This window comes from Athene cunicularia (genome assembly GCF_003259725.1).
Source record: "Athene cunicularia isolate RWA chromosome 5 unlocalized genomic scaffold, athCun1 chr5_part2, whole genome shotgun sequence".
Taxonomy (NCBI): Eukaryota; Metazoa; Chordata; class Aves; order Strigiformes; family Strigidae; genus Athene; species Athene cunicularia.
In genome coordinates, this window is record NW_020799102.1 from 7,819,498 (window position 1) to 7,845,117 (window position 25,620).

The window sequence follows — 25,620 nt, forward strand, 5'->3', positions numbered from 1 at the left end:
CGGAGGCGCCATGGCGACCACCGTCACTACTCAGCGGGGCCCGGTGAGTGCTGTCGGGCGGGGGGCAGCCGCAGGGGCCGCCGAAGGGCGTTTTCCGTTAGTTCCTGCGGCCGCCCCGCGTTGGGCTGGTGAGGCCCGGCCGGGACCCTTCTGGCCTTGGGCTTCTCCTTCCTCCCCCGCCCTCGGCCCGGCTCCTGTCGCCGGGAGGGTGACTCTCCCTTCTGGGCTGCGACCCTGCTCCCGCTCGCGGCCCGTGGCAGAGCGGGGAGGGAAGAGCCCTCCGCTTCTGCCGACTGCCGCGGCACGGGGGCGGGCGGGGAAGGCACCTCTGCCTCCCCTCCCGGCCCTCCGCCTGGCCAGAAGGCTCTGGGACGCCGGAGGGTAAAGTCCCCCCGATCTGCGGGTACGGCTCGGAGAAGCTGTTCTGCCCGTTCTCTGTCCCGGGGCCTTACGCAGGAGGGGACGGCGTAAACTAAACCACAGCTAAACCTCCTTCTCTTTGAAGCAGAGCTGAGCTTTCAGGTTTCGTGGGTCGGCTGAGCAGATTCAGGTAGCTGCCTCTGAAACTGCTGGAACGTGCTGAAAGATGCCCTTCACTAGTAGCCTGTAGGTGTGTGTGCTGGGAGGAACTGAGCAGTCTTAAAACCGTTTTAACAGTCTTCTGGCAGTTAATGTTAATAGTTTATTGGGAACGTGTTATTATCTAGTTTTGCCCAGGAATAATCTTGCCTCACACCGGGATGTTCTGCTATGTGGTATATAACTGCGGCATAACATCAGCTCTCGGTTGATGTGCTGTTCCTGTCCCTGCTGGCTGGAAGGATCTGGTAATAATTGACAATTCGATGTTCTGCAGATGAAGTAAGATTTTTCTTAAACAGTCAGTTGAAACGGATGTATTTTATTTCCTATAAACAGCTACTTTTTTTGCTGTGTCTGTGCAGCCTTGATGAAAGACCAGAGTGAATTACTAAACTGCTAATTTTGGAAAAACTGCATCACTGTCTGTTGTTACCTCGTGACAGTAATATTATATGATCATCAGTTTAATTCCTTAAAATGCCTTATTTGTCTGGTCTTCCAGAATAGATTCCTTTTACAGTGGATTGTCATGATGGTTCTGTTGTTGAAATAAAAGTGGAGAATTAAGATAAAAAAGTTAATTAAGTTGCTTTGATGTCTGTTGATGGTATCATGAAAAGACGAGTGCTGTTCCGGTTGAATCTGTGGTGAATTAGGTAGCTTCTATCCCCAAAGGCTTGATTTTTGAGAGCTGATGGTGTGTTTGCACCCAAATACGATTCTGTCAGTATGTAACAGTTTTGGTCAAAATAATATAAATACCTGTAAAATAGTTGGGGTTTGTTTAAAAGTAACTTCACTTCTAGTTATCTTCTAGTTTATGTTTGGAGAACGTTGGGCAGATTGAGAGAATTTATGTGGAAGTAAGGATAGAAGGAATTGGAAACAAACTATGTGGTTTGGCTAAAGCTGAACAGTAGGCCTGACCGCAGTCTTGATTTGTGGAGAGGTGAAATGGTGCAGATATTTCTATCTCTCAAAGGACTGGCATGTCTTTTTAAGAGAAGTTTTACTTTCCTGTGGTGCTAAACACCTTGCTGGTATTTAGTGGAGCTTGTTTTAGCTTGGTGAAGTCTTCTTCCTGTATTGAGATATGATTTTAGTGAGATCCTTCTTGGACATGGTTATAATCTTGCAGATATTGAATATCGTAACTGCCTAGTCTTAAATTTCTTTAAGGAACTGCATCAGTGCTTATGACGTTATTCTTCTAGATATCTTATTTTAGAATTACCCAGATACTCCTGCATAATCTCTTGGCAATCTGCTACTTAAAATTGATTTAAGCCTGACAAATACAAAGGTTTATGGTGATTGATCTTGTACAACTTTGCCTTTCTAGTTTCTGTTTTTTTTTTACATGTTCCTGACATTGTTGTGTATGCTTTTCTTCCTTGCCTTAACCACTTTAGAGATCTGAATGTTTTCAAATGAATGAAAAAATTATGCAATATTAAGCTGCCATTCACAGGTAAAGATGATGTTGTGGTACATGCAGCCTTTGTTAATTTGCTCTAGAGTGAAAAAATTCTACTCGTTTCTATATATACAATTGCATTACAAATGAATAGCCACTAAACGGTGCTAAAGGATTGGAAACATTTTCTCTAGTGCTGCAGGGAACAGTTCTGTCTGCTTCTGTTTGAACAGGCAATAAAATATTCAAGGTTGTTTCATGCAGTTAAGAAAAAAAAAATATGCTAATATACTGTTGCCAGTCTTGTTCTTATAGCTGTGCTTTCTAGTTTGTGATAACGTTTATTTGGTGAGTAATTAAAATTTGATTGCTGTGTAGTTTTTCAGATGAAACAGAGCTGGAATTCATCCTGTCTGTTACTGGTGAAGATTCTGCTAGAATTTAGATTTCTCTGGCTGCTTTCAAGATGTTGTGGAATTACTATTTTCACATCTTGTGACCTTTTGAGAACAAAACAGCTTTTGAAATCTAAATCATAGCTGAATATGTAAGGGCTGCTAAGTGAGACGTATTAATTAACAGTTTAATCAGGCTTCAGGTTAAGTCTGAGGCACCAAGACCTTATAATTGTGATTCCTTAGCTAGCCAAGCACACACAAAATTAATCTCTGTGGTTATTCATCATGCTGGCAAATATGTCAGGTCCTCCAAAAGTAGATCAAGTTTCAAGCTAGGGCTACTTAGATTTCTGCTCCTAATTTCCCTAGTAATCTGATGATTTGCAATCTAATAGGTGAGCTATATTTCTGATTACTTCTCTTTTCTTGTCCTAATACTGTTATTTAACTACATAAGTTGTCGTCTCTGATTTAACTTGGTTTTGTCTTGAGACTCTTCACAACTTTGATATCCTTTTTTTCTGAATGAAGGTGACAAAAATGAAATTCCCGTTTGTTTTGTCCAGTATTGATATATGCTATCCCACAAGCAATGTTGAATACAAAGTTCCATCACCAAAATAATCATGTTGATAATTCTGGGTGTAAATGAGTATTATATTAGATACTGTTTCTTATTAGAATGTGGATTTATGTAGTATAACAATCCTGATCTGTGAAGGTAGAGACTTCATAAACACACATTGTTGCAATCAATTTGGATTTCAGAAGTTGTTTAAAAAGTTGAGGGAGTAAGGTGTCATTGAGTGTTTCTAAGCATATTGTGAATTAATTTTCAAGTGCTGTGCTCTGATGTCTGGAGCACGTTGCTTTGACAGAAGATGTTGAGGGCAGCATTCATAATGCTTTGAAGTTCTTGCTCCCTATCAGATACCTTAAGGCACTTATTTTCTGTTGCATCCAATGGCATTCTTTTAACCAAGACCTTGGAGGAAAGATAGATCTGTATTGGTATGTCTAGTGGTAGAGTAGAAAAAAAGTCAGAAGTCTGTTCCTGAAATAATGGTAGTTGTCTGTCTTAATGCTAATCCCAGTATGATTTCATGGGTTTTCTTATTTCAAGCTGCTTCTATGGCTTTTCCCAGTGTTAATCCTCTGTTACTTTGAGTGCAGACCAAAATCGGTGCAGCTCAAATGTTAAAAATGCTTCTTGAATTTGAGATGTCTATGGACACTCATTATGTCTTTAATTTTTAACTCATTTGCACACAGTAGTTCCTGCCATACTTAGCAGGAATTCAAAGTATTGTTTTAGTGAAGAAGGGATCTTTTTTTATTATAATCAAATGGTTCATATTGATTTCTTATTCAGTAAAACCAAACTTTCTTATCTTTGGTAACAGTTGTGCTTTTGCACTGTGGAGCGTATTTTGCAAATATTTAAATGTTAAGCTCTTGGACAGTTTTAGACGTACTGGGAAAATAGAGAGGCAGTAGCTTGTGGCAAAATACTTAGTCAAGACTAAATATATGTGGTGTAATTGGAGGAGAGATGACTATTAAGATTATGACTATAGACTCATAAAGCCTTTACAGGTAGACATATAGAAGCAATGGAAGCGATGAAGTAGATGGGAAATTTATGGCAACAGGTAAAAATCAAAACCAGAGAAGAAATATCTGGTACCTTGCAGTAATATTTAAACAAAAAAACCCCAAGGAAAATCTCAACAAACACCACCCTCACGCCACCCCACCCCCCCCCAAACAGAAAACCAAGCAAAAATCTGTAAATGTAGTAAACTTAATTGCTGTTATATTCTTTTCTTTGTCCATCTCTAAATTGAAATTCTGAAGCAGAGCCTTTGAGTACAATTCTACAGGAGTTTAACTGGGGCATGTGTGGTGATACAACATGAGTTTTATGGAATCAGGAAACAGTTCAGGTTAGAAAGGATTTCAGGAGGCCGTGTAGTCCAACCTCTTGCTAAAAACATGGTCAATTTTTAATTCAGACCAGTCTGCAGGGCTTTGTGCAGCGGGATCTTCAAAACCTCAGAAGTCATTTTTCCAGTCTTCCTGCGCAATCTGTTCCTCTCCTGTGGTTGTCCCTGCGGTGATTTTTTTTTTTTTCTCCTTATTTCATGTCAAACCTCCTCTGTTTCAGATTCACAGTTGAGGTCTGCTTTCTTCTTGCCTTGCATCTCAGAAGAGCACCTGGCTCTGTTTTCTTAATGACCTCCTCACAGATACTGGAAAGCTGCTACAAGGTGCATCTTAAGTTTCTTCTACTCTAAAATTCTCAGCCTGTCCTCACAAGTCTTGTGCTACAGCCCTTTCATAGCCCATCTTGGTGGATCTTTGCTGGGCTCACTCAAGTTTATAATCTTTTGTGTACTGCTGAGCTCCAAACGGGTTGCAGTATTCCAGATGTGGTCTAATGAGTGCTGAGTAAAGGGAAACAATTGCTTTCTTTAGCCTACTGGCTAGGCTTTTGTTGATCCACAGGAGTATGCTGTTAGGCTTCATTGTTGTGAGCATGCTCTGCTCATTCATGTTTAGCATGGTCTCCACCAGAACCCACATGTTCTTCTCTGTAGAGCTGCAGCCCTGCCAGTTGTTCTTCAGTCTGTACTGGTGCCAGGGATTTTTTCTGTCCAAAGTACAGGACTTTGTACTTCTTGTTGAATTTCATGAGATTCCTGCTAGTGAATTTGTTTGTGTCTCTGGGTTGTTCCTGTCCTCAAGTATGCCAGTCATCTAAAAACTGATAAGGGTGCATTCTGTCTGTGACTCCATTTACTGATAAAGAAAAATATTGTACACATAAGTTAGTCTCAGTACAGATCTCTGAGAAACTTTGCTTTTAACCAACCTCCAGTGTCATTAGCCACTGAGCTTTAACTTCTGAGCTCAGTGACCCAGCCAGTTTTTCATCCATCCATTGGTCCACCCATTTGGATTGTAATGACCCCTCTGTGATACCTACAGTGCTCTCATTATTCATAGGTTCTAATATTTTTATTGTGAAAGGCAGTTGGTCTCCTTAGGCGCCTTTTTTTTTTTTTTAAAGCCTTAGTAAAGGCTGGCTCTTCCTAGTCTGTTTTTTTCTTCATATGTCTAGAAACAGCTTCCAGAAGGACTTGCTCTATGGATTTCTTGGCAACTGAAGTGAAGCAGACCTGTGGTTCCTCAGGTCATTCTTCTGGCACTTTTGAAAGCTGGGTATGAGATTTGTCTTTCTCCAGTTACAGGGGACTTCCTCTAATCTTGATGCTTTTTCGAAGATTATAAAGAGTAGCCTTGGAAAAATACTCACTAGCTCTTTCAGTACCTCTAGATGCATCTTATTTGGTCCCAATTTTTTCTTTAGTGTGCAAAACATAGAATAACAGTTCAAAATTCTCTCATTCACTCATTCTTTCTTACAAACAGTAAAACCTTTTAAAGGAGAATAGTTAGATCTTTTTTGAGTAGCTAGGTGTGTAAAGCTCTTTAATGTGAAACTTCATTGTGTGAAACCTAGTGTCAGAATTTCTTAGTAATTGCTAGTGTGGAAACCTTACTTAAGGTTTCCTGAATTTATCATGTCTTGGCATATGGTTCCATAAATCAGGGCATTTGTGATTGTCCTTGTCTCTGCATCCCCTTTCCCTTCCTTATGTAGAACCAGTACTCAACATGATCAGTGAGTGAGGTAAAGGTCCCGATGACTTCACCTCCTCTTTACCTCCAACCCTTGTTTCATTTCTTCTGATCAGCCCTCTGCACTAGGGTACTTTACACCTGCCTTGGCACCATTTAATGTTGCACAAGAAATAGGAGTGAAAAGAAACAGGCAGGTGAGACTGAGACAACTCAAATAGCTGTAGGACATCACACCGCCTTCAATTTGAAGAAGTTGAGATGCAATTTTTATACTTGCAGTGTTTCTCACTTTAAAGTTCCTCAAATTTAGCTCATGGGTGGTTTGAGCAGATAGGAAGGGCAATGTTATTCCATTTCTAGATAATTGTATTTTTTGATATGCAGTGCTGTCAGTAAAGTTCATTAGGAAGTAATTGCAAGGCAGACTTCCTTTTTATGAATGTCTGTTCAACATTTGTCTTCAGAATTGTAGTTCTATCATAGCACTGTCATATTGGCATCTTGCTTGAAGAAAGAATGCTAGTAAAATTCAAATGTTAAATTGAATTATTTTTTTTCTACAGTTTTTGGCAGAGTGGGTTTGAATTTCACATTCTTCCTTAAATGTTATAGTAGAGGGAAGTACATTTGTTTTAAAGTGGGTGTTGAGTAGGTGTGTCACTTATGTTCTCCTTGCTTTAAAAACAAAAACTGTGGTTGAACTCTGGTTATGTAACTTTGTATTTTTGATTCGGGTTTGGAGGTGGCAATTCTGTGTCTGCTTTTAAATGCTTCAAGGAAGACGTAAATGAGCCTGTTTTTACAGATAAAAAGATTGCACACTACTGATTTGTTTCCATCAATATGGAATCAACTGATAATTAGCATAAGAACTTACTGAGTAATGTGTTTTCCTCAATAAGCATCTCTCCTAAATATTTTACTGAATGTATCACCAGGACTTGTGTACCAGATGTCAGTCAGAGCTGAACATTTAAGATGGGAGTGTATGCATCTCCTGTTCCCTACTCTTCCTTTTGGAGGGGTTTACCACTCGGATCTTTTGAGAGTTTAGTTACACTAGCTGTTTTCAGGTTCTGTGTATGTCTGCTCTGTAGTTCCAGGATGAGAATGTAGCTTTGTGTGAGAGAACTGAATTCCCTAAAATCAGCTTAGATTCTTTAAGAAAACTTTGGTCTCCCTTAGTAGATTTTGTTTGTCCCTTTTGGACCTCAGTACAGAGACTAGTATCCCTATGTTAATTTGGAGCAGTATTTTGGTGACTTAAAATTTTAAAAGTGAAAGATATTGTTAGACTATGATTGTGAGTGAATTAAGCTCTTATGTCCATGTTAAGATGGTGGAGACAAAAGACATTGTCCTGTTTTCTGAGGTTGACAGAGGGAGCCTGCACATATGGGAATGTAACTTCAGGGCTGCAGCCACCTCTTCTGACTATGGTAAATCTTTATAATGTCTTTTCTTGGAGACACTAATAATATCAGATGTGAAACTTCCTGGAGGTCAAGAGTTGGAGGGGACCTGTTGTGTTGTAAATGCCAAATCTTTCCTAAATTGATTGTTTTATTTTAAAACTAATTCCTTTTTTTATAACATGTATTCTAATGAGAAGGCTGTTCTAAGACCCTGTCTAATGCTAAATAAGCATTCTTTTAATATTAGAATTATCTTTTAACTTAATTTTGTTGCTCTCTGCCCTTGTTTTCTCCTCCTGCTTTTTAAAACTTAAGCTACTTAGGATCTTAACTGTGAAATTTTAAGACGCTTGTAAGCAAAACTGATCCCCTCTTCTCCCTCCCAGTAGCCTCGCAGCAGGCGTTCAGTACTTCCTCCATAGCTTTTTTGATAACTTCCTTTCTGGCAAGTAACACTTACTGTTGCCAGGATCCTGAGGCACTCGGATAGCAGTAGTCATACCAAATGTGATTTGGCAAGAGCTGCAGTTTCTGTCTCCAAGATACAATCTTGACATGCAAGTGCTGTCTAATCTTCAAAAGCTATGTCTTACAGGCCTGTTAACTTCTTAAATTATGTTCTGTAGGCATGCATCTGCCAGATGTACAATTGAGTAATCTTGCGTGGGATTGCAACATGACAAATTGCACTGTCTTTTGTCTTGATTTGGTGGACAATTTTGTATTAAATTTGTAAGGGACTCTATAGACAACAGACATGAGCACAGCTTAATTTTAAATTTTCTATGCTGCTTTATGTGCCTATTAAAATTTATTATTATGGTATGCTTGTTGTTTTAATGTTATGCCTCAAAATGTGTTATTGATAATGTTTCACTGAACATTTAAAACCTAGAAACAATCTGAATTGTTGAATTGACAGTAATAGGTAGAAATTTTCCTCTTTTAGTGTAAAGCTAATAGAAACTGCATGGTGACAGTTGATTCATATTGGCACATGTGAGTCCCTCTAGTACTTCTACTTTAAATTTTTTGTCATGATTCTTTCTTATGATAGTCCAGACTTCGAGTTCCTCCATTATGGTTTTGAGTATGGTGGGATTTTGTCCACAAATTGTTCCCAAGGTTACTTGCAGGCTGGCTGTGTTTAATGGAAAAGCATTAGGGCATCTTTGTTACAGTGAAGGATTCTTAGTTATGTTGAAGGATTTGGTTCATAGGAAACCCTGTCTTTATGATCTGTCTTGAAGGTGGTTGTGAGGATGACCCTTTCAAATGAAAGCGGTGTGCTAAGTCTTGTCACAAGAATGACTGGCTGCAACATGAGTGATAAGTGCAAGAGCAGGGTGCCATCAGATGTCATGTGTGAATGACATGTAAAACTTGGTAGCTCTAACTTTTGTACGGACTACTTAAATGTTTAGTTGCAGAGCAGCCTTAGCTCTGTATGTCCTACTTTTTTTTTTTTTCTTCAGAGGCTTATGTTGGAAATTAGTGTTTTTGAAAGTGAGTATGAGAACATTCTCTACGTGAGTTGGCAGTCTTGTCATTCAGTTAGTTCTTTGTTCGTGTTGTCAAAACTAGACTAAATTCTGCTGAATGCTTTTTCTAAGCCTTGATTTATATTATTATCCTTTTCATTATGAAAGTGGAAAACCCAAGTTTGACACTTGTCTCTTTATCTTTTTTAAGGTGTATGTTGGTGAGCTTCCTCAAGATTTTCTTCGCATTACCCCAACCCAGCAGCAACAGCAAATCCAGCTGGATGCCCAGGCAGCTCAGCAGCTACAGTATGGAGGACCAATGGGTACAGTAGGCAGACTCAGCATTACTGTTGTACAGGTATAAATTATACCATCTTTGTACAGTCAAGTAATTGCAATTAACCAATTAACCTTTTTGCTTGGTGGCCATAAAAAGATTTTGTGTTGGAATTTGTTACTAAATTATTTGTATATAGGGAATGGGTAATTTTGATAGTTTTTCTAGCTTCATGTTTGTGTACATCAGCATTTTGTCCAGTTTCATAGCTGCATCTTGCAGGGTGCAGCAATTCTCTGGAAACCACGCATTATAGCACATAATCAAATAAACTCATGTGTGTTTTGCACTGGATAGGTTTCTCTGAAAACTTCTGTTAAGAAGGCTTCCTGCAGAAACACTTGATATTGGAAGACATTAGCAATTTTAAGAATATTGTAGAGAACTGCATTTGCCTTACATATTTTTCCTTAAGTGACTGCTCTGCTCGCCCCCATTTCCTCTAATGCATTTGCTGTTTTCCCTAGTGCTTTCTGCAGGCTTTCTTATTAACCACAGGTTTGTAGTCTGAGCTCTTTATTTTCCACCTCCTCTTTTCCCTTGTTATCCTTTCTTTTATCTCTTGGCAGTACTATATTACTGCATTCATTATGTGTAAGATTTCAGGTTTTAAAACTTGTCTGTCTTAACACAATTCTGTTTTTCTACATTAGCATACCAGGTGTTCTTCATATTAACTTAACACACCTCATCTATTTACAAGTGCTGTTGTCAAGTTATTCTCTAAAAACATACCGAAGAGATGTTTAGCCTCAGATTTAGCACCAAGCCTTCAATAGTACACGTATGGCTACAGCTTTGCTGGTGAGGTCTGTATTGGGGAGTAAACCTATATAGGGTGTCTCAGGAAAAGAGGCTTTTGTCTTTCCTGTCTATGCCTTTCACTGGTCAGTTTGCTTCTTCTCAGCTGATATCCTTTTGAAAACTATGGATAATGCTTTTTCAAAGTTTCTTTCTTCTAAGGTCTGGACACTTGAACTTGCTCGTTGCATTCAGTTGCAGCCTTGTCTAGGTCTGACGGTTTCCCAATGTGTGTTCGGAGAGCGTAAGATTGGAAGCCTCTCTGCAACCTTGAACGGCAGGAAAATGTTACTACTCTTAGAGCATAGTGGAAGAACCTTTACTACAGTTTTTTTTCCAGAGCTAGGAATAGATGATTCAGGTTAAACCTCAGGCCTGTAAGGAAACAAAACATTTATCAAATGACATGCCATGTCTCACTTCACTGTCTAGCAATTTCTAGTAACTTGCATGCTCCCAGGTTGTTCATCTTTGGCTCTTTGCTTGGTTAGCTTAAAGTGCTTTTGGTCATGGGATGTTGATCCAATCCAATATAGATGGTAGAAGTTCCTGGAGCAGATAAGGGGGCAAACAGTGCAGTGTTCAGGAAGTTTTGTGTCTCAATTTGAGTGGTTATGTAGAGAAACATCCAGATTCTGTTTGGATGCGTTACTGATGGAGCTGATACTGGTCTTTATCAGGTTCAATCCTCATTTATTTTTAGGTGCTTGCGCAGATGAGAAAAAAACATTTATCTTGCTTGAAGAGTAAAACCTAATGACTCTTCTTGATGCCATGTCTGTAAGTAACTACTTTTTATAGAATCACAGGATAGTTGAGGTTAGAGAGGACCTCTGGAGTTTTAGTCCAAATATCACTCCACACTTACTACCTTGCTTACAGTCCCTTAATTAAGGATTAAGGAGGATGTTACATACAACGAAAGAGAGAGCGAGCTGGGGAAGTCTTAATCAGAATCTTATCAATGAGTAGTTTCCGCCATCAGGAATTTATGAAGACGACAGTTAGGCTCTCTTCAGTGCTATCTAGAGGAAAGACAAGGCACTGAGCATAAATTGAAATACAGTAAATTTTATTTAAATACTTAAAAACACTTTTACTCTTGAGAGCTGTCAAACACCAGAACAGATTGCCCAAAGGGGTTGTGGAGCTTCCATCCATGGAGATACTCAGAACTTGCCTGAGCATTTGACCTTGCTTTGATCAGGGAGCTTGGAATAGACAATCTCTAGAGGTCCCATCCAGCCTCAGCTATTCTGTGATTCTGTAAAACCATTAATTGTGTCAGTGGCCCTTTGCTGGTCTTGTTCAAGTGTGACTGTCTTCTACTGGGCAGTCCAGAACTAAAGAGAACAGTACTCCAGATATGGTCTCCCCAGTGCTGAGCAGAAGGGATCATCTTCCTTGACCTGCTAGATGTGCTTTTCCTAGTGCAGCCCAGGATGTTGTCTGTCTGTCTTTCCTGCAAGGGAGCATTGCTGGCATATTTGCAACTTGGTGTCCACCAAGACCCCCAGGTCCTTTTCTGCAAAACTGCTCTCCAGCCAGTTGGCCTACAGCCTATAGTTACGCATGTGGTTATTCTTCCTCAGGGGCAGAACGCTGCATTTTCGGTTGCTAAACTTTGAGATTCCTTCCCAGCTCTTTTCTAGCCTGTCAAGGTCCCTCTGAATGGCAGTACAACCCTGTGGTGTCCTAAGAGAGAGTCCTGCCTGGGAGTTCATGCAAGCATACTGTGGGAATCCTGGCGGTGTATTGCATCACATGGCATTCTGGATAGGCTAGTTACCGTGGCATAGTTAAACTGTGGAACATGAAAACCTGGTTGAAGGCTTTTGTATTTAAATATGTGTTGATAAAGTATATAGAACAGCATGCCTTAATTCTGTTACTAATAAACTGGTGGAAGATCAGAAATTGTTTTTTGGGAAGGTAATTCACTGGTTTGTTTTGTTTTTTTTTTTTTTTTTTTTTTTTTTTTCTTGCAGATATATAGGAATGGTGGTGACTTTGTCTTAAGTACAGTTGATTTGTCCTCTTAAATTACTAGACAGACAATATATATGCTCTTTTTTCTTTTGGTGAATTTTTATGATAAACTGTTTAATTTCAGGATTTCAGAGTCTATAGAGTGCATAATTCAGGTGCCAACTTTCTTACTTTAATTGTTAAAAACTACATTTACAAGAAACTGTTTGAGACCTTTCTCACCATCTCTGTGTGGATTGTTGAACCAGGATGTGCCCTGAAAGAGAGAAGAACTTTCCAGGCCAGAGCTGCAGCCATTGTGATTAAATCTTATGGAAGTCTCAATTGTTCCAGTTGTTTAAATGTCCTTCAGGTGGAAGGCATCCTAGGCACCATATTTTGTCACTTGTCTGACTGTAAAAAGAAGTATAGGCTGCTCTAGTACAGACCAGAGAAACAGCGTGTCCAAATGGTCCTGTTTGTACTTTGGCATAGCTATGCAACAGTGCTCAGTGTTGTCTTCAGGACTGTCATCGACTTGTTTTGTTCTATTCCTCTAATGTTACAGCAAGATTATGTTGGGTATCTTCTGATTCTATACACTATCTGTTTTTATAGTAACATAGAACTTAAGTTGCCCACTGAATTAAGTAATATCAAACACGCACACTGAATTAAGTAAGTTTTTTAATCACTTTGGAAAAATATGATCTACTAGTTTTTACCTCAGTTGAACTGCTTTTGCAGTTTGTGCTTTTGTTCTGTGATAGTGATGCTACTGGATTTCTGTATTTCATCCTTCAGCGAAAGAGGACAGGCCTCTCTCTTTGTATATTGGAGAGCAGATACCTAGGCAAAAATTGAACTTGTTACTACTTCCCTGCAATCATGTATCTTTTGGTTTGGTATGAAGTAACTTATTTTAGCTATAGTGAAGATACATATTTTCTACAACAGACATTTTTAGGTTTCCCAGGCATTGACTGGTGTCATTGGCTTTATTTATAGTCTGAATGCTGTTTTTCTTGATTCTTTTTTTCCTTCCTGTCTACTTCATAAGTGAATCTAGCTCTTTGCTCAATATTTGATTCTCTTTGTTAACTATACTAGCAATTAACTTCTCAGTGTGAATATTGTCCACTTATAGGCTTTCTTTTCTTTCCAGGCAAAACTGGCAAAGAACTACGGAATGACCCGCATGGATCCATACTGTCGAATACGGCTGGGGTATGCTGTGTATGAAACTCCAACAGCACATAATGGAGCCAAGAACCCCCGCTGGAACAAAGTTATTCAGTGCACTGTTCCCCCGGGTGTGGATTCTTTTTATCTAGAGATATTTGATGAGGTCAGAATTGCTGTCTGTTTTGTTTTGTGTTTGTTTTTGTTTTTGTTTTTTTAAACGCTTCCCCATCTCCTGTTTGGACTGAGGTTTGGGTGAAATCTTGCAAAAAAAGATGGAGTTACCAAAGGCTGTTTCTTAGCTGTGCTCTCTGGGAGGTGGCAAAGATTTTTCAGAATCCCAAGAGCAGCAATACGTAAGGCTTCAGGCTTCCCCAAGAATGTCAGAGCTGTTACTTTTCCTTTGGTAGCTGATAAGGGTCGTTAGCAAGGTTCCCTGCAAAGGAAGAGAAGTAAAAATGTCTGAATGGTGTTTAACCTCCTCTTTGCTATCAAAATGCCCCACAGCCTTGTGTTCTGTACTGTCCTTATTAAAAAATAGTCTGTTTATACATTACAATGCTGTTTTACTCAGAAATTCTTCAGTGTTATTCTAACCCGGGAGGAGCTTGGAAAATGCTGAAGATAAAAACTGTCAGATGCAGACTGTCTGTAGGCACCAGGATTTATAAGCACAAACTAGAGGCTACAACTGAGGCTAAAGTCTGTGATTTGCCTTTTTTATTGCCTCTCTTACTGTGTGTAGTAAAACTTGACACTGCAACAGCTGTTTGGCCATTACACAAGTGAAGCTTTTGGATGCTGTTTTGTGGGCTTAGTGATGAGCTGAAGTATCTGTTTCGTTGTTGCAACAGGGGTGGCAGATCAGTCCTTGTATCTGCCCTTGAATTACTGGAGTTCACAGTCTGTCCTAGTAAACAGAAGCCATTGACATTAATTTAATGGCCTCTGATATGGTTTCACTATTCATAGAGACTATGCTGATATTAGTATATTTCTAGAAGTGTTCTGCTTCAGATTTTCAACTTAAATATCTGCAATCAATCAATAATCCCACTTAATGCATCATTCATCCTTGTTGGGAGATGGCTAAAATATTTGCTGACAATGTAGTAGTTTCAAAAAGAATAAATTAAAAATAAAATTGGCAAAATGAAATAGCATAAAACTGAAGGAAGTGCTAGTCAAGAATAATTTTATGACTTTTTTTTCCAGGACAATTAACTTGATGATAAAATGTTTTTTAATTATATTTTAGCGGGCCTTTTCAATGGATGACCGTATTGCTTGGACGCACATTACAATTCCTGAGTCTCTGAAACAAGGAAATGTGGAGGATGAATGGTATAGCCTGAGCGGAAGGCAGGGTGATGACAAGGAAGGAATGATTAATCTGGTTATGTCGTACACGGTAAGCCAAGTTTGGGCTGGGAGGAGGAAGGGAGAGAAGCTTCTTGGGTAGTGGTACTTTACTGAGTGTTTGTGTTAGCATTGAAAATAATTATAGAAAATAGCAGTCAAAAATATTAGTTAAGGCAGTAAATAATTTCTGATGAGGTGGTAAGTGGGTATTTATTTATCTGGTTTTGTGATTACAAAAGTTCATCTTATTCCTGTCCGAACAGAAGTATAAAAAAAGTCAAATGGTCACTGTCACTTCCAGTTTAAGAACAATAATAATTTTTTAAAAGCTTCATGGAATCTAACAATAGCTCTTTTTTTTTTTTTTCCCCTCTAAATCTTTAGAAATTCCTGTCACTTTAAAAGCAAAAATAATGGAAACTCTTCTGTCTTGGCTCTTTCTTGGATAGTTTGAAAGCTCTTTCTGATGACTTTGTTTATTTTCATTCTTGTTCATTTGGTGCTCTTGGTCATGTACTGCTGACTTGCACTGGTCCATTTAGCAGCTCATGGACAATTCTGTCCTCTGTCACCTTTCTCTTAGTAGCTGTTGGACAGCGTGTATAGCGTGTGCAGCCCTGAATGCTTCCTACCACACCTGTACAGCATCAAGAGTTCCAAGCTAATGTTTGAGTGCACAACTGGGAACAGATGTTCTCTGCTGTTTGAAATTCATTCTGCCCCATATCTGAGCAGTTGTTCCATTACCCCTAAGAGAAATGAGTTTGTAATTAACATTTAAAACTGTCTGCCCATGAATGTACCGTACGTAGAATCTGACCTTTTAATATTTTCCAAGATTAAACTGAACAGGAAATGTGGTATTTAAAGGGAATGTAGTTGAATTGATATTTTGTTTAAAGTACTGGTTTACCTCAAGAATAATCGATTTGAACTAAGATTTGCTTCTAGAAGTTTGTTTTTTTTAGGAGCTAGTGCTTTTACTAAAATTCAGGTTTGCTCTTAAGATTTAATTTATGATGGATATGTTGTATATTCATTTCACAGGAGTAAGGCATGGAAGCTGATTAAAACCATATTTTAAAATAATTTCCTTCAGTAACAAAATGTCAGTGACAAAATTTATCATACTGTTGCAAAAAGCTAGTTTCACATGATGTGTTTATATTGATTTACAGACAAATTAATTGTCATTTAAAAGGATGGTAGTTCAGTTAATTTGCCAGAGGTTTTACTTAGTATAGATTAGCACATAGTATAGTCATACTGTAATATGGAACATGGTTGCAATGTGACACTTTGTTTGCAAGTACTGTTTTAAATATTTTAATTGCTGGTTTAGGTTTTGCTGTTTCTTGAGTAGTTCTGATCTGTTCTAATCTGTTTTGTGTCAAGTCTTTGCCGGCTGCCATGATGATGCAGCCCCAGCCAGTGGTCCTGATGCCCACTGTATATCAGCAAGGAGTTGGATATGTGCCTATAGCAGGTATGTTTTCTTTCCTTGAAGACTCTTAAAACTTTCAGATGAAGGGTTTTTTAGAAATAACTACCAAATTTCTCCCTGATTTTTTTAGAATGTAAAGAAAACTATAAATTATTTTGTCCTTAACCATTTTTCCCATTATACATTTTAGGGAGGAGAAGAGCGAGTGACCTAAACGTAGGTCTGCTTTTCAGTCTTGTCCCCTGTTGAAGGGAGTTGCGCGAGTTTGATAAAACAATTTAATATGAAGCAAGCAGCTATTTGTTGAAATTATTCAGTTGAAACAAGCAGCTTTTGAAGGCTTATCTTCAGTATTTATTTTAGACTTATGTCAGGTCACTGAATAACTAAATATCTAGAAGGCTCCACTCTGTTATAATGTGTGCTTGTTTAAATGGTGACAATCCATGTGTGAAACTGTTCAGACTTCGGAAAGTGCACCAAATGATTTGTGCTGTTAGAGCTGCAGGTTGAATAGCCCATAAATGGATTGACTCTTCTGGGGCCTTTGAAAATGCTTTGTTGGAAGCTTGCTGTGTAATGTGTGAAGTGTGTAACACAGCAAATGAAAAATGTTAGGGAGCTCTGAGATAGTTACGTAAATACATAAAGAAGAAATAAAGCAGGTATTATCCATTCTCTGTCTGTGCAAAGTAAGTTTTGGACTTGTATAGAAAGATGTGTTAACTTGGATTTTGTAATTTTTCCTATCAAAGACAAAAAGCTTAAATTATGTAAATAAGCTTGAATTTGCCCTACTTAGCTAACTGATAAGTAAAATTCAGTTGGGTTTTTTGTTTTGCTTACAGCTCTGAAGAGCACTAGTTTTTGTTGTATGGACATTTTTTCTGTAATATGTGTATTTTTTAGGGCAAATAAGATATAAATTTCTTTGCATGTAAGTGCATGAATGAGTGGTAGAGTGTGTGGGACATAACTGCAGTACTAAGGGCTGACACAATAGATGCTTTTTTTTTTTTCCCTAAAGATTAAATTCCTGCTTGAATTTAAAATATCATGCTCTGTAAAAACAAACCTCTTCAGCGGAAGACTGGGTATTTAACTTAGATTCATAACTGCTGTTTCATTTTTATAGACTTAAGTTAGAGCAAAACATAGAAAAGTTTGGTTACATTCTTAGCCCCTGATGAAAGCATGCACTTTGCTTCATTCAAAGTGCTTTTATCTCTAGCTGAATTCTCAGGATTTAAGGCTTACTTGCTTTGCCAGTGAACTTGTTTCAACTTGTGTGTGCATCCTGAAGTATGATTTCATTGTGATAAGCCAGACTTCTGTGTAGCTTTTCTGTGTTTGAATTAGATGCCACATCTTTTTTGCTTGTAGGTTCATCATATCCTTATATACTGAAGCAGTTAGTGAACTTCAAACATAGTTATCTTGGGTATGGTTAAAAAAACCCCAGCTAGCTGAGGTGGTACATATAGCAGCGTAATTGAAGGTGCTATAGAATTTCTTGAACAGAACAAAATGAGAATATTCATATTGCAAAATTACTATGCCAGCTAGAGTACAAACAGTAGAAATGAAGAGACTAGTTTCAGGTATGATTGAAACTAGAATTAAACAGATAAAACTGATACTACACCTTCAAAGTTGAAAAACAAGTATGGTGGCGTATCTTGATGTTCAGATCTTGGTGTTCTGTAAATTTTGTATTTATCTTGAATATTTTCAGTAATACTTATTAAATCTACTTGGATAAGTAAAGAAATAACTAATACTTAGCAAGTGATAGTAGTGCCTGATATTTTAGCATAGAAGAATTTGCCTTTATGTAACAATTTTATTGATCAGGATGTTGGTGCATTGACCTTCTGCAAAGATCCAGCATACTTGTTTTTTACTGCTATGATAATGTATTAAAAATTCTTCCTGATTCTATGACTTGTATTTATAAAGCATTGCGAAGCCCACCCCTTGATTTAAACTTTTCATTTGTTCTGGGAACGCTTGAATGCACTGCCTTGACTTTTTAAATGCCAAACTTACTACAAGCCACCTTTTGACCTATTTTTGATATATATTTTTTTTAATATTACTGTGCTTTGTGTCTGCTATTCTAGAAATTGTTGGCACCATCAAAATTTCTCAAAGCATTGTGAGATTTAAAGCTTTTGCCTATTCACTAATCAATGACCCTCTCAGAATAACTAGATGGATGGTTAGGTTTGGACTTTGAAAGAGTACTTCTGTTGTTTCATACATTTAATTGTATGGCTTGAAAGTAATTTAAAATTATAAAAGGAACCAGTAGTGCATCTTGGAAGACATGGAGTATTGTCAAAATGTTTTCTCTATACTGAATTAGATGCTGCTCCAGGATTCTGTAAACCTTTTCAGAAAGGTGCATGCAAACTATGGGCCTTCCCTGCCCAGCTGAATTGATTGTATCTCCTGGGGAAACTCTGTTGGGACTCTTTCTTTGGAACACGGTACAGGGTTTTATCTCTTTTTGAGACTACTTCAAGTCATTAGTATGCTCTGCAGGAATATGTTTACCACCTTACCTTCTTCTTAGTTCAGATATTTTACCTACCCAGTTGAATAAGTGTGGTCAATAAGCAAGTTCTATTTGTTTCCTTTGGAAGAGTGGAAGAGCGGTGCTGGATAGTTTATTGGAACTGAAATGGAGGAGATTTCTGCTGTTGAGCGAGACTGTTAGAATCTAAGTTGGACTAAAATGCTTATCCACACAGTTTAACAGTTACTCTCAAAAATAATTGTGTTTTAAAGAGAGATAGCTTTAAATTAAATTTAGCTGTGTCATGAAACCCAAGCTCTTTTCTCTGTAACAGAAAATTTTTTTATACTAATAAAAATAATATAATAAAAATATAATATAAATAATATAATATAATAAAAATAATACAATACTTTAAAAAGCATCTGAAACTTGAAATGCCAACACAAGTAATGCTATTTTCCCCACATTTGATGGTATTTTTATAGATCTGTGGTGAGATAATAGAATATTCTTGCACCATGTTAATTAGTTTCAAAAGTTTTAAAAATTAAAAACTTCTGACAGTAGTGCTAGTTTCTACAGACTATAGTTGCCATAGATGGTACAACTATGGATTGGGTTTGGAAAGATTTGAATTTGTGATTCCTGTTGCTCCTCTAAAAATTGAGTTTATCTACCATCTCTTCCTGTTTCTTTTTCTAAAGATTACTTAATTTGGACTGTAGAATATTGAGGTGTACAAGTTCCTTAGGGTCCAAGCTGATGTTCTGTGTAGTGTATCCAAGACAGTAAGCTAAAAAAAAGTTAGTCCAATAAGCAATCTGTATTTCTTATTAGCTAAATATCCATGGGAGAGATAGAAAATCTATTTGGACTTAACCTGCTTTTTACATGAGTGTTTATAAGCTAAAAACTCATATGTGTCAGGGCCCTGTCAGAGTCCAGAACATAATTTTTCATGAGGCAAAGTTGTGTGTGTATGTTCATTACTCCTTTAGGTGTCTGTATTGAGTTTCATGGGTTAGCTTGCAATGTTACTGGTATTTGTTCAGAAAAACATGGATTTATGTTGTCCTTTGTGGGCTATGAAATATAATCCTTGTTGCAAACACTTGGTGGCTTGCTTATTTTGAAAATGTTTTCCTGAATTGTTTCTTCTGAAAAAAGAGCACATTTAGGAAACTTGTTCAGAGCGCTGCAGTAAATTAATTGGGAGACTGAATCCTAGCAGCATTTAGGTTTTTATGTTAGGTAGTTTAGGTTTTACCCAATTGCCTCGTTTATCCAACTTTCACCTTTGGAAGCTAAATGATTCATTTCCTTTTAAAAATAGATTAATATTTCTTTCCAATGTCTTATTCCTTTCCCCTTGCCCCTTCATTTTCCACCTACTTTTAGGGCTTGAGTACTTTGCTCTGGGTAAGTTTCCAAGCTCTTTTCTCACTCCCATCCTCATTGACTCAAGAATCTTTGCATGAACTCATCTAAACAGCTTTATTTGTTGCAGCAGACTGTATCACAAGGCATTGCCACTTGGATGTCACAATAGAACAATTTAATGCATCTCTTGGAAATTGTTAAAGCCCCTTTAACCTGTTGGAAAGTCTTTAAAGGCATCTGCTCAGCTTCAAGCTATAATAACAAAGTCAAGTGTTGATGGATAAAACACATTGCTAATATTCTGAAATTTGTATTTCACTGAGCTACTCTAGATGTTCTCCTGCTGCAAGGTTTGGGGAGAAGCAGGTAATGTCATGACTTTTTGTAAACTTGAAAGTGAAGAACTCAGTTCTGCAATGACATTAAGAAGACAGCCTGCCAGTTGCCTTCTGTTAATATCCAAATAAGTCTTTTTTTCAAAAAGATAACACTTTTTTCATCAGTGTGTATCTTTCATGTACCTCTTTGCTAGCTCCATATTAAGCTAAGCATCTGATTTGAACTCTGAAGGAAAATTATGTTACAGGAAATTAATTTTCCTTCAATTTAGACTTACTATGACACTTTCATTTTGAATTGTGCAAAGATGTGACATCCTTAACTTTGGTAAAAGCATTGGTCTTCAAGTATGTTCAGCAAATTCTAGAATTACTCCTTGTGACATAATTCTTGATGCTCTGAATTTCTCAAAAGTTGCTGTAAATAAATCTGATGCAGTTGTCATAACGTATTGAGTTTATTCAGAGCAGTGGAATTGTAGAACTTTTCTGTGGGTCCATATGCTTCACTTTCCTAGTAGTTTGCAAAGTAGTGTTTTAAAAAAAATGAGATGGTGGTGTGCATGTTTTAGCACTGACTTTTTTCTGAAGCAAATATCATTGACCTATCCATGTATTTTTGAAAAGGTGATACTGATTTCTTCCTTTAAATGAAAGAATTCGTGCTGAGAAGGTTCCTGAGTTTTCTCTGAAAGGGTCTATGCATGGGACAGAATAATCATGAATTAAGAAATTAAACATGGGGCACTTGACAGAACAAGAAAATAAAAAATGTGTAATGCCTTGTGTGCAGTTAACCCACTCTGTTAATTCTGCTGTGATGCTTCCATTGCTGCTTGTAGCAATTGACTTGCTGTTCTACATACTTGTTTCATGTATTGGAATGTCACTGCTTATGCCAGCATGTTTGCCACTGACATTTCACTGAATTGGAAACCAGCGTTCCATTCTTCTGATTTATAACACTTACCTAATATCCAAGAACAACACAGGAGTGTGCAATGCCATTGATAGGGGGTTCTTATGAGGTTTAGTTTCAGTTTTCACCTGTTAGTGAAATGAGGTGCTTAATGTCTAAAGCAACTTCTTACTGAACATTTTGAAGTTTATTATAACTTTCTGTAATGACTGCATATCTGTATATATGTATATATGCTAAATTTTGGTGTGTAGTTCTTTATGCTTAAGTCTTGCTTACTCTTTTGTAGATCAGAAATTATGGATGCTTTTAGCCTGAGTGCAGAATAAAGAAAAAAAAAAGTTACTCTTTAAGTTGGTATTTATATAGCTTGAATGTTGTGTTTCATAAAAATTAAGCATTTATCTTGGAGGTATTTATTAGAGATCACTGTGATGCTAACTTCTATTTGTGTACCTTGTAGCAGTAGACAGCACTAACTCTAGAAGAGCTGAGAAAATGGATTTTGAAAATAATTAGTGAAAAAATACAATCAGTAAATTTCTTTTCTAAAATTGAATATTTAGATTGAAAATACTTCTTGAATACTACCTCTGCAGGTGTCTGGCTTCATAATTAGCTTCATAATTACCTTGCTTTGAAACCAGTAAGAAAAACTCTGTGCTGGTCTTTATTTTCTTAGCACTGACAAAACAGTGAAACTTTATTGCTGAGCTGTAGGATGTTGTGGCACTTTAATTGAGCCTCATGGTTCATATGGGTTAATAATTTAAACTGACCTCTTGTATAGGTAGTTCCTTCACAATTTAGGCTGATAGTGGGATAATTTTAGGGTGCTGATGACTTACTAAAGAGTGTTAGAAAGCTTGTGTTGGAAGTAAAACATAACTTCTATTGCTTTGTTCTTTCAGGTGCTTTGCAACTTCATTTTTTGAGGCTGTATATTTTTGTTCATCTCTTGTAAAAGCCTGGATGGTTTGTAGGAAGTGTGAGGGATGAGTTAAGGCTTGTTGAAGCTGTAGGAGAGGCGGTCTGAAATGCTGCTGGATATGATTGTTGGGTAAAGTGTATTTGCAGTGTTGGTGAGGGTTGCAAAGAGGTTTGTCTGCAGACTGCACACACGGTCTCATTTGCCATAGGTTCAAGCACGTAGTGCGCGACAGAATTTCAGGGACCATAGTCCAAATGGCATAAGCTCTTGAGCTAAAGTTTATGTTGTTGCAGAAGAGGTGATAGATACCCTTAGTAGTGGTGTGATGCAGATGGCTGGGCAGAGACGTGGTTCCAGTGTGTAGGTAATAAATTTACAGTGAGAGGGACATTTCTTTAGTTGGCAGCAGGGACCTTTTCAAATAGATGCAGCCTGTGCTTTAGACTTAAAGCATCTAGGTTCCTTTTTTGCTTCTAATAAAAATTAAGATGATTACAAGGGGAGTTATTTTAAAATCAAAAATTGGAGAACATTGATAAGTATGGAGGTGCTTACAATCAGTAATGCATCCCCTCAGAAAGGACAGAAGTCCAAGTTAAAAGAAATAACAAAGAGCACATTAGGTAGAATCACGATTGCAATGCACACAGTCAAACTATATTCAACTACAATACGTTGTCAGCCAGAGCTGATGTAAATTAGGGTGTGTTTAGGTGATCCAACCTTAAATGTGAATTTTAAAATGGCATTTTTAAACCTGATAGAAAAAAGATAATCACCGAGATGCTAAAACATTTGTACAAGTTAGAGTGAGCACAGACATTTCTGATGAAATAGTTACAGGTTAAAGAAAGTCTTGAAGAGACAAGGTAAGTATTGAAATTGCTCGTTGCTCTTTTTTTTAGATGTTGTCTAAATAGAAGTAGCGTAATACAGTTGCAATACATTTCATCTCTTCAGTACCTTAGTCATTAGGCTAAGAGATGAGGCTGCTAAGAGGCACACTTGAAAATTGTCAGTTGTAATCTGCTTTATGTTGTTAAGCGTTTTGAGCAGTTAGAATTCAATAGAAAAGAAGCAACTTTTAATCGACTCCTGAGTAATATATGACACCTGGTTGAAAAAGCATCTTATTTAGAAGATGTGTAATAGTGGTGATGCAAATAGATCATCCTTTGTTTAACAAAACAAAACCAAAAAAGCATGCTATTGGAGAAACCTAAAAATCTGCAGTGAAACAGTAGAGTGGTTTCTGCCAAAAAGTGGTAGGTCTGCCCAAATGAGGGGATATGTGAGAGTTGAATTAGATATTAAATCCAAACTGGTAATAAGGTTGGGTAACAAAGCTTTGGAAGATCAAATGTGTAAGGAGTTGAGAACTCTGTATTTTAAAGAAGCAGAGGAGCTAGACTCATTTAGGTAATTAAGTGATTATAAAGATATAAGTATGTAAGGGAGTACAGAAAAACCCACTTGGAATGTGAGGAGGAAGTAAGTTTGGTTTTGTCCCTCTTGGGAAGGAATGCATTTTATGGAGAAGGAGCCTCAGATTATAATTTTTGAGTTTAGCACTTAATCGTTAAGATTATCAATAAGGAAGTGCAGGTAAGATAATACTTATTTCCAGTCTTGTATTATGGATTTTTTTAATCAAATGCAGTATGTAACCTATTGCTTAATTAGTCTTGCTTTCAGAGGACTGGAGGATAGCAAACAAGTTCTTTTAAAAAATGGTTCTGAAGTAACTGTCTGTAGATAGACAGTAATATACTGATTAAAACCTATGGAGATTAGAATGAGCTGATTTAAAGCAAACTATTAACTAGGTAAACTTTAGGAGGAGATGACACGGTTATGTAAGGAAAGCTCATACCTTAGAAATTATAGGTGTATGAGTATGTGGGTAAGAATGATGTAGTCTGTGCATATCACTGTCAGCTGCATTTTTCAAAATGTTACTTGCTAAGGACACTCTTCCTATTATATGATATTCTGATACAGTAAAGGTCCTCTTGTGGTTTAATAGCTATTTTGAAAAGCTGATGAACAGATAAAAGTAGGTGATAAATCATACCCTAATGGAGGGAGGCCTTTGGGGTGCCTCATATTTTTAGAAAGCTAATCAAGGGGACAATTTGTCAAAACAAAAACTATTCTCAATTTTCTAGGTCTCTGACTACAGCAGGTTGTAGAAAGATCTCATATGGGAAATAAAATCGCTTATTAAGGCTGGTGTTAAAGTATTGTGTAAAGAAAAATCTTAACTAATACATATTTGGTGATGATTTTTTGATAGGTCATTACTACAGATAAAGATCTTCTGAATTACTATAGGCTGTTCCGTGAAACTACCAGGTGAATGGTGTTTGAAAGAGTGGATAAAATCTTTGAAAGCAAATAGGGAACAAATACAAAACATTTATCATGCTGCTGTGTGAAGCAGTGCCGTGTTTGTGTCTAGATGTAGGTATAATAGTTCTCCTTGCCCTGCCTTCAATACAGCAGAAGTGGAAAAGTAGGACATGAAGGTGTGGGACTAACATAATCAGGGGGTCTAGAACTACTTAGAGAAATGAAATACGCTGTTTTCAGAAGTGATCACAAAAGAATCTAGATGTATACTATACTTGGTTTCAGTTTTATAAAAACAAATGGTAGCGCTTTCAGCAACAGATCTATGCTTAATTAATGATAAATGTTAAGTGATGGAAAAGGCCCTTTGTCTAGTAATTCCTTTTAACAGGAATTAAAAAACTCATTTTCTAAAACTGTCTTTATAAACTGCCAGTGCTTTAATTTTACACAGACATACAAGAAATCAATCAAAAATGTCAGATAAATTCTGTCCTCTGGCAGAGGAACAGAGAAAAGCAGTGTGTACCCACACAGGCATGAGAGGAATTGCTCTTTTGCCCCTTTGTGACTTTGCTTGCTGAACTGAATGGAACTTAACCAGAGAAAAACATTGGCTTAAAATTTGCTTATGAGTGTGGTCCAGTCTCCTACTAGACCTCAGTACTTTCTTTCGAATGCAATGGAGATTGCATTCATTGAATTTCTAATTATCAGTTATGTATACTGCTGATGTAAAACCATCTCTTTCATCATGACATAAATGCACTAGAAACTAAAGTATGAAGGAAACAGGGAGAAAAAGAACAACCACAGCTTTCTGCGGTGTGCGTAGTGTTTTATTAGTGATTCATGTGTAGACCTGGTTGATGCAAGTCGTACCTAATTTTGAGCTGTACGTTTTACCATACTGTAGTTTACCACTTCTGAATCATAACTGGGGCAGAGAACCTATTCCAGAGAAAGTATTCTGATTGTAATGGTCTAGATAAAATATCTACAATATCTCTTTTTCTTTTTTTTCTTTTTTTTTTCTGGAGTATATGTTGGTGTTTTTTTTTAAAAAATCTGAAGTTGTTGGGTTAGGGTGAGTCATGAGCTGCTTCAAAATCATTGATTTCCCCCCCCCCCCCCCCCC

At 37.4% G+C, this 25,620-nt stretch overlaps 1 protein-coding gene across 1 annotated transcript in view; it reads left to right on the top strand.

Moving 5' to 3' along the window:
* The first annotated feature begins 6 nt into the window (after positions 1 to 6).
* The window catches only part of TOLLIP (toll interacting protein), a 27,874-nt gene continuing 2,260 nt past the window's right edge, over positions 7 to 25,620 (top strand). The window contains exons 1-6 of the mRNA XM_026850180.1: positions 7 to 43; positions 9,153 to 9,302; positions 13,216 to 13,398; positions 14,491 to 14,643; positions 15,990 to 16,080; positions 19,961 to 19,981. Coding sequence (XP_026705981.1) covers positions 11 to 43; positions 9,153 to 9,302; positions 13,216 to 13,398; positions 14,491 to 14,643; positions 15,990 to 16,080; positions 19,961 to 19,981 — 631 coding nt within the window. The 5' untranslated portion in view covers positions 7 to 10. The remainder of the gene's footprint in view (positions 44 to 9,152; positions 9,303 to 13,215; positions 13,399 to 14,490; positions 14,644 to 15,989; positions 16,081 to 19,960; positions 19,982 to 25,620) is intronic.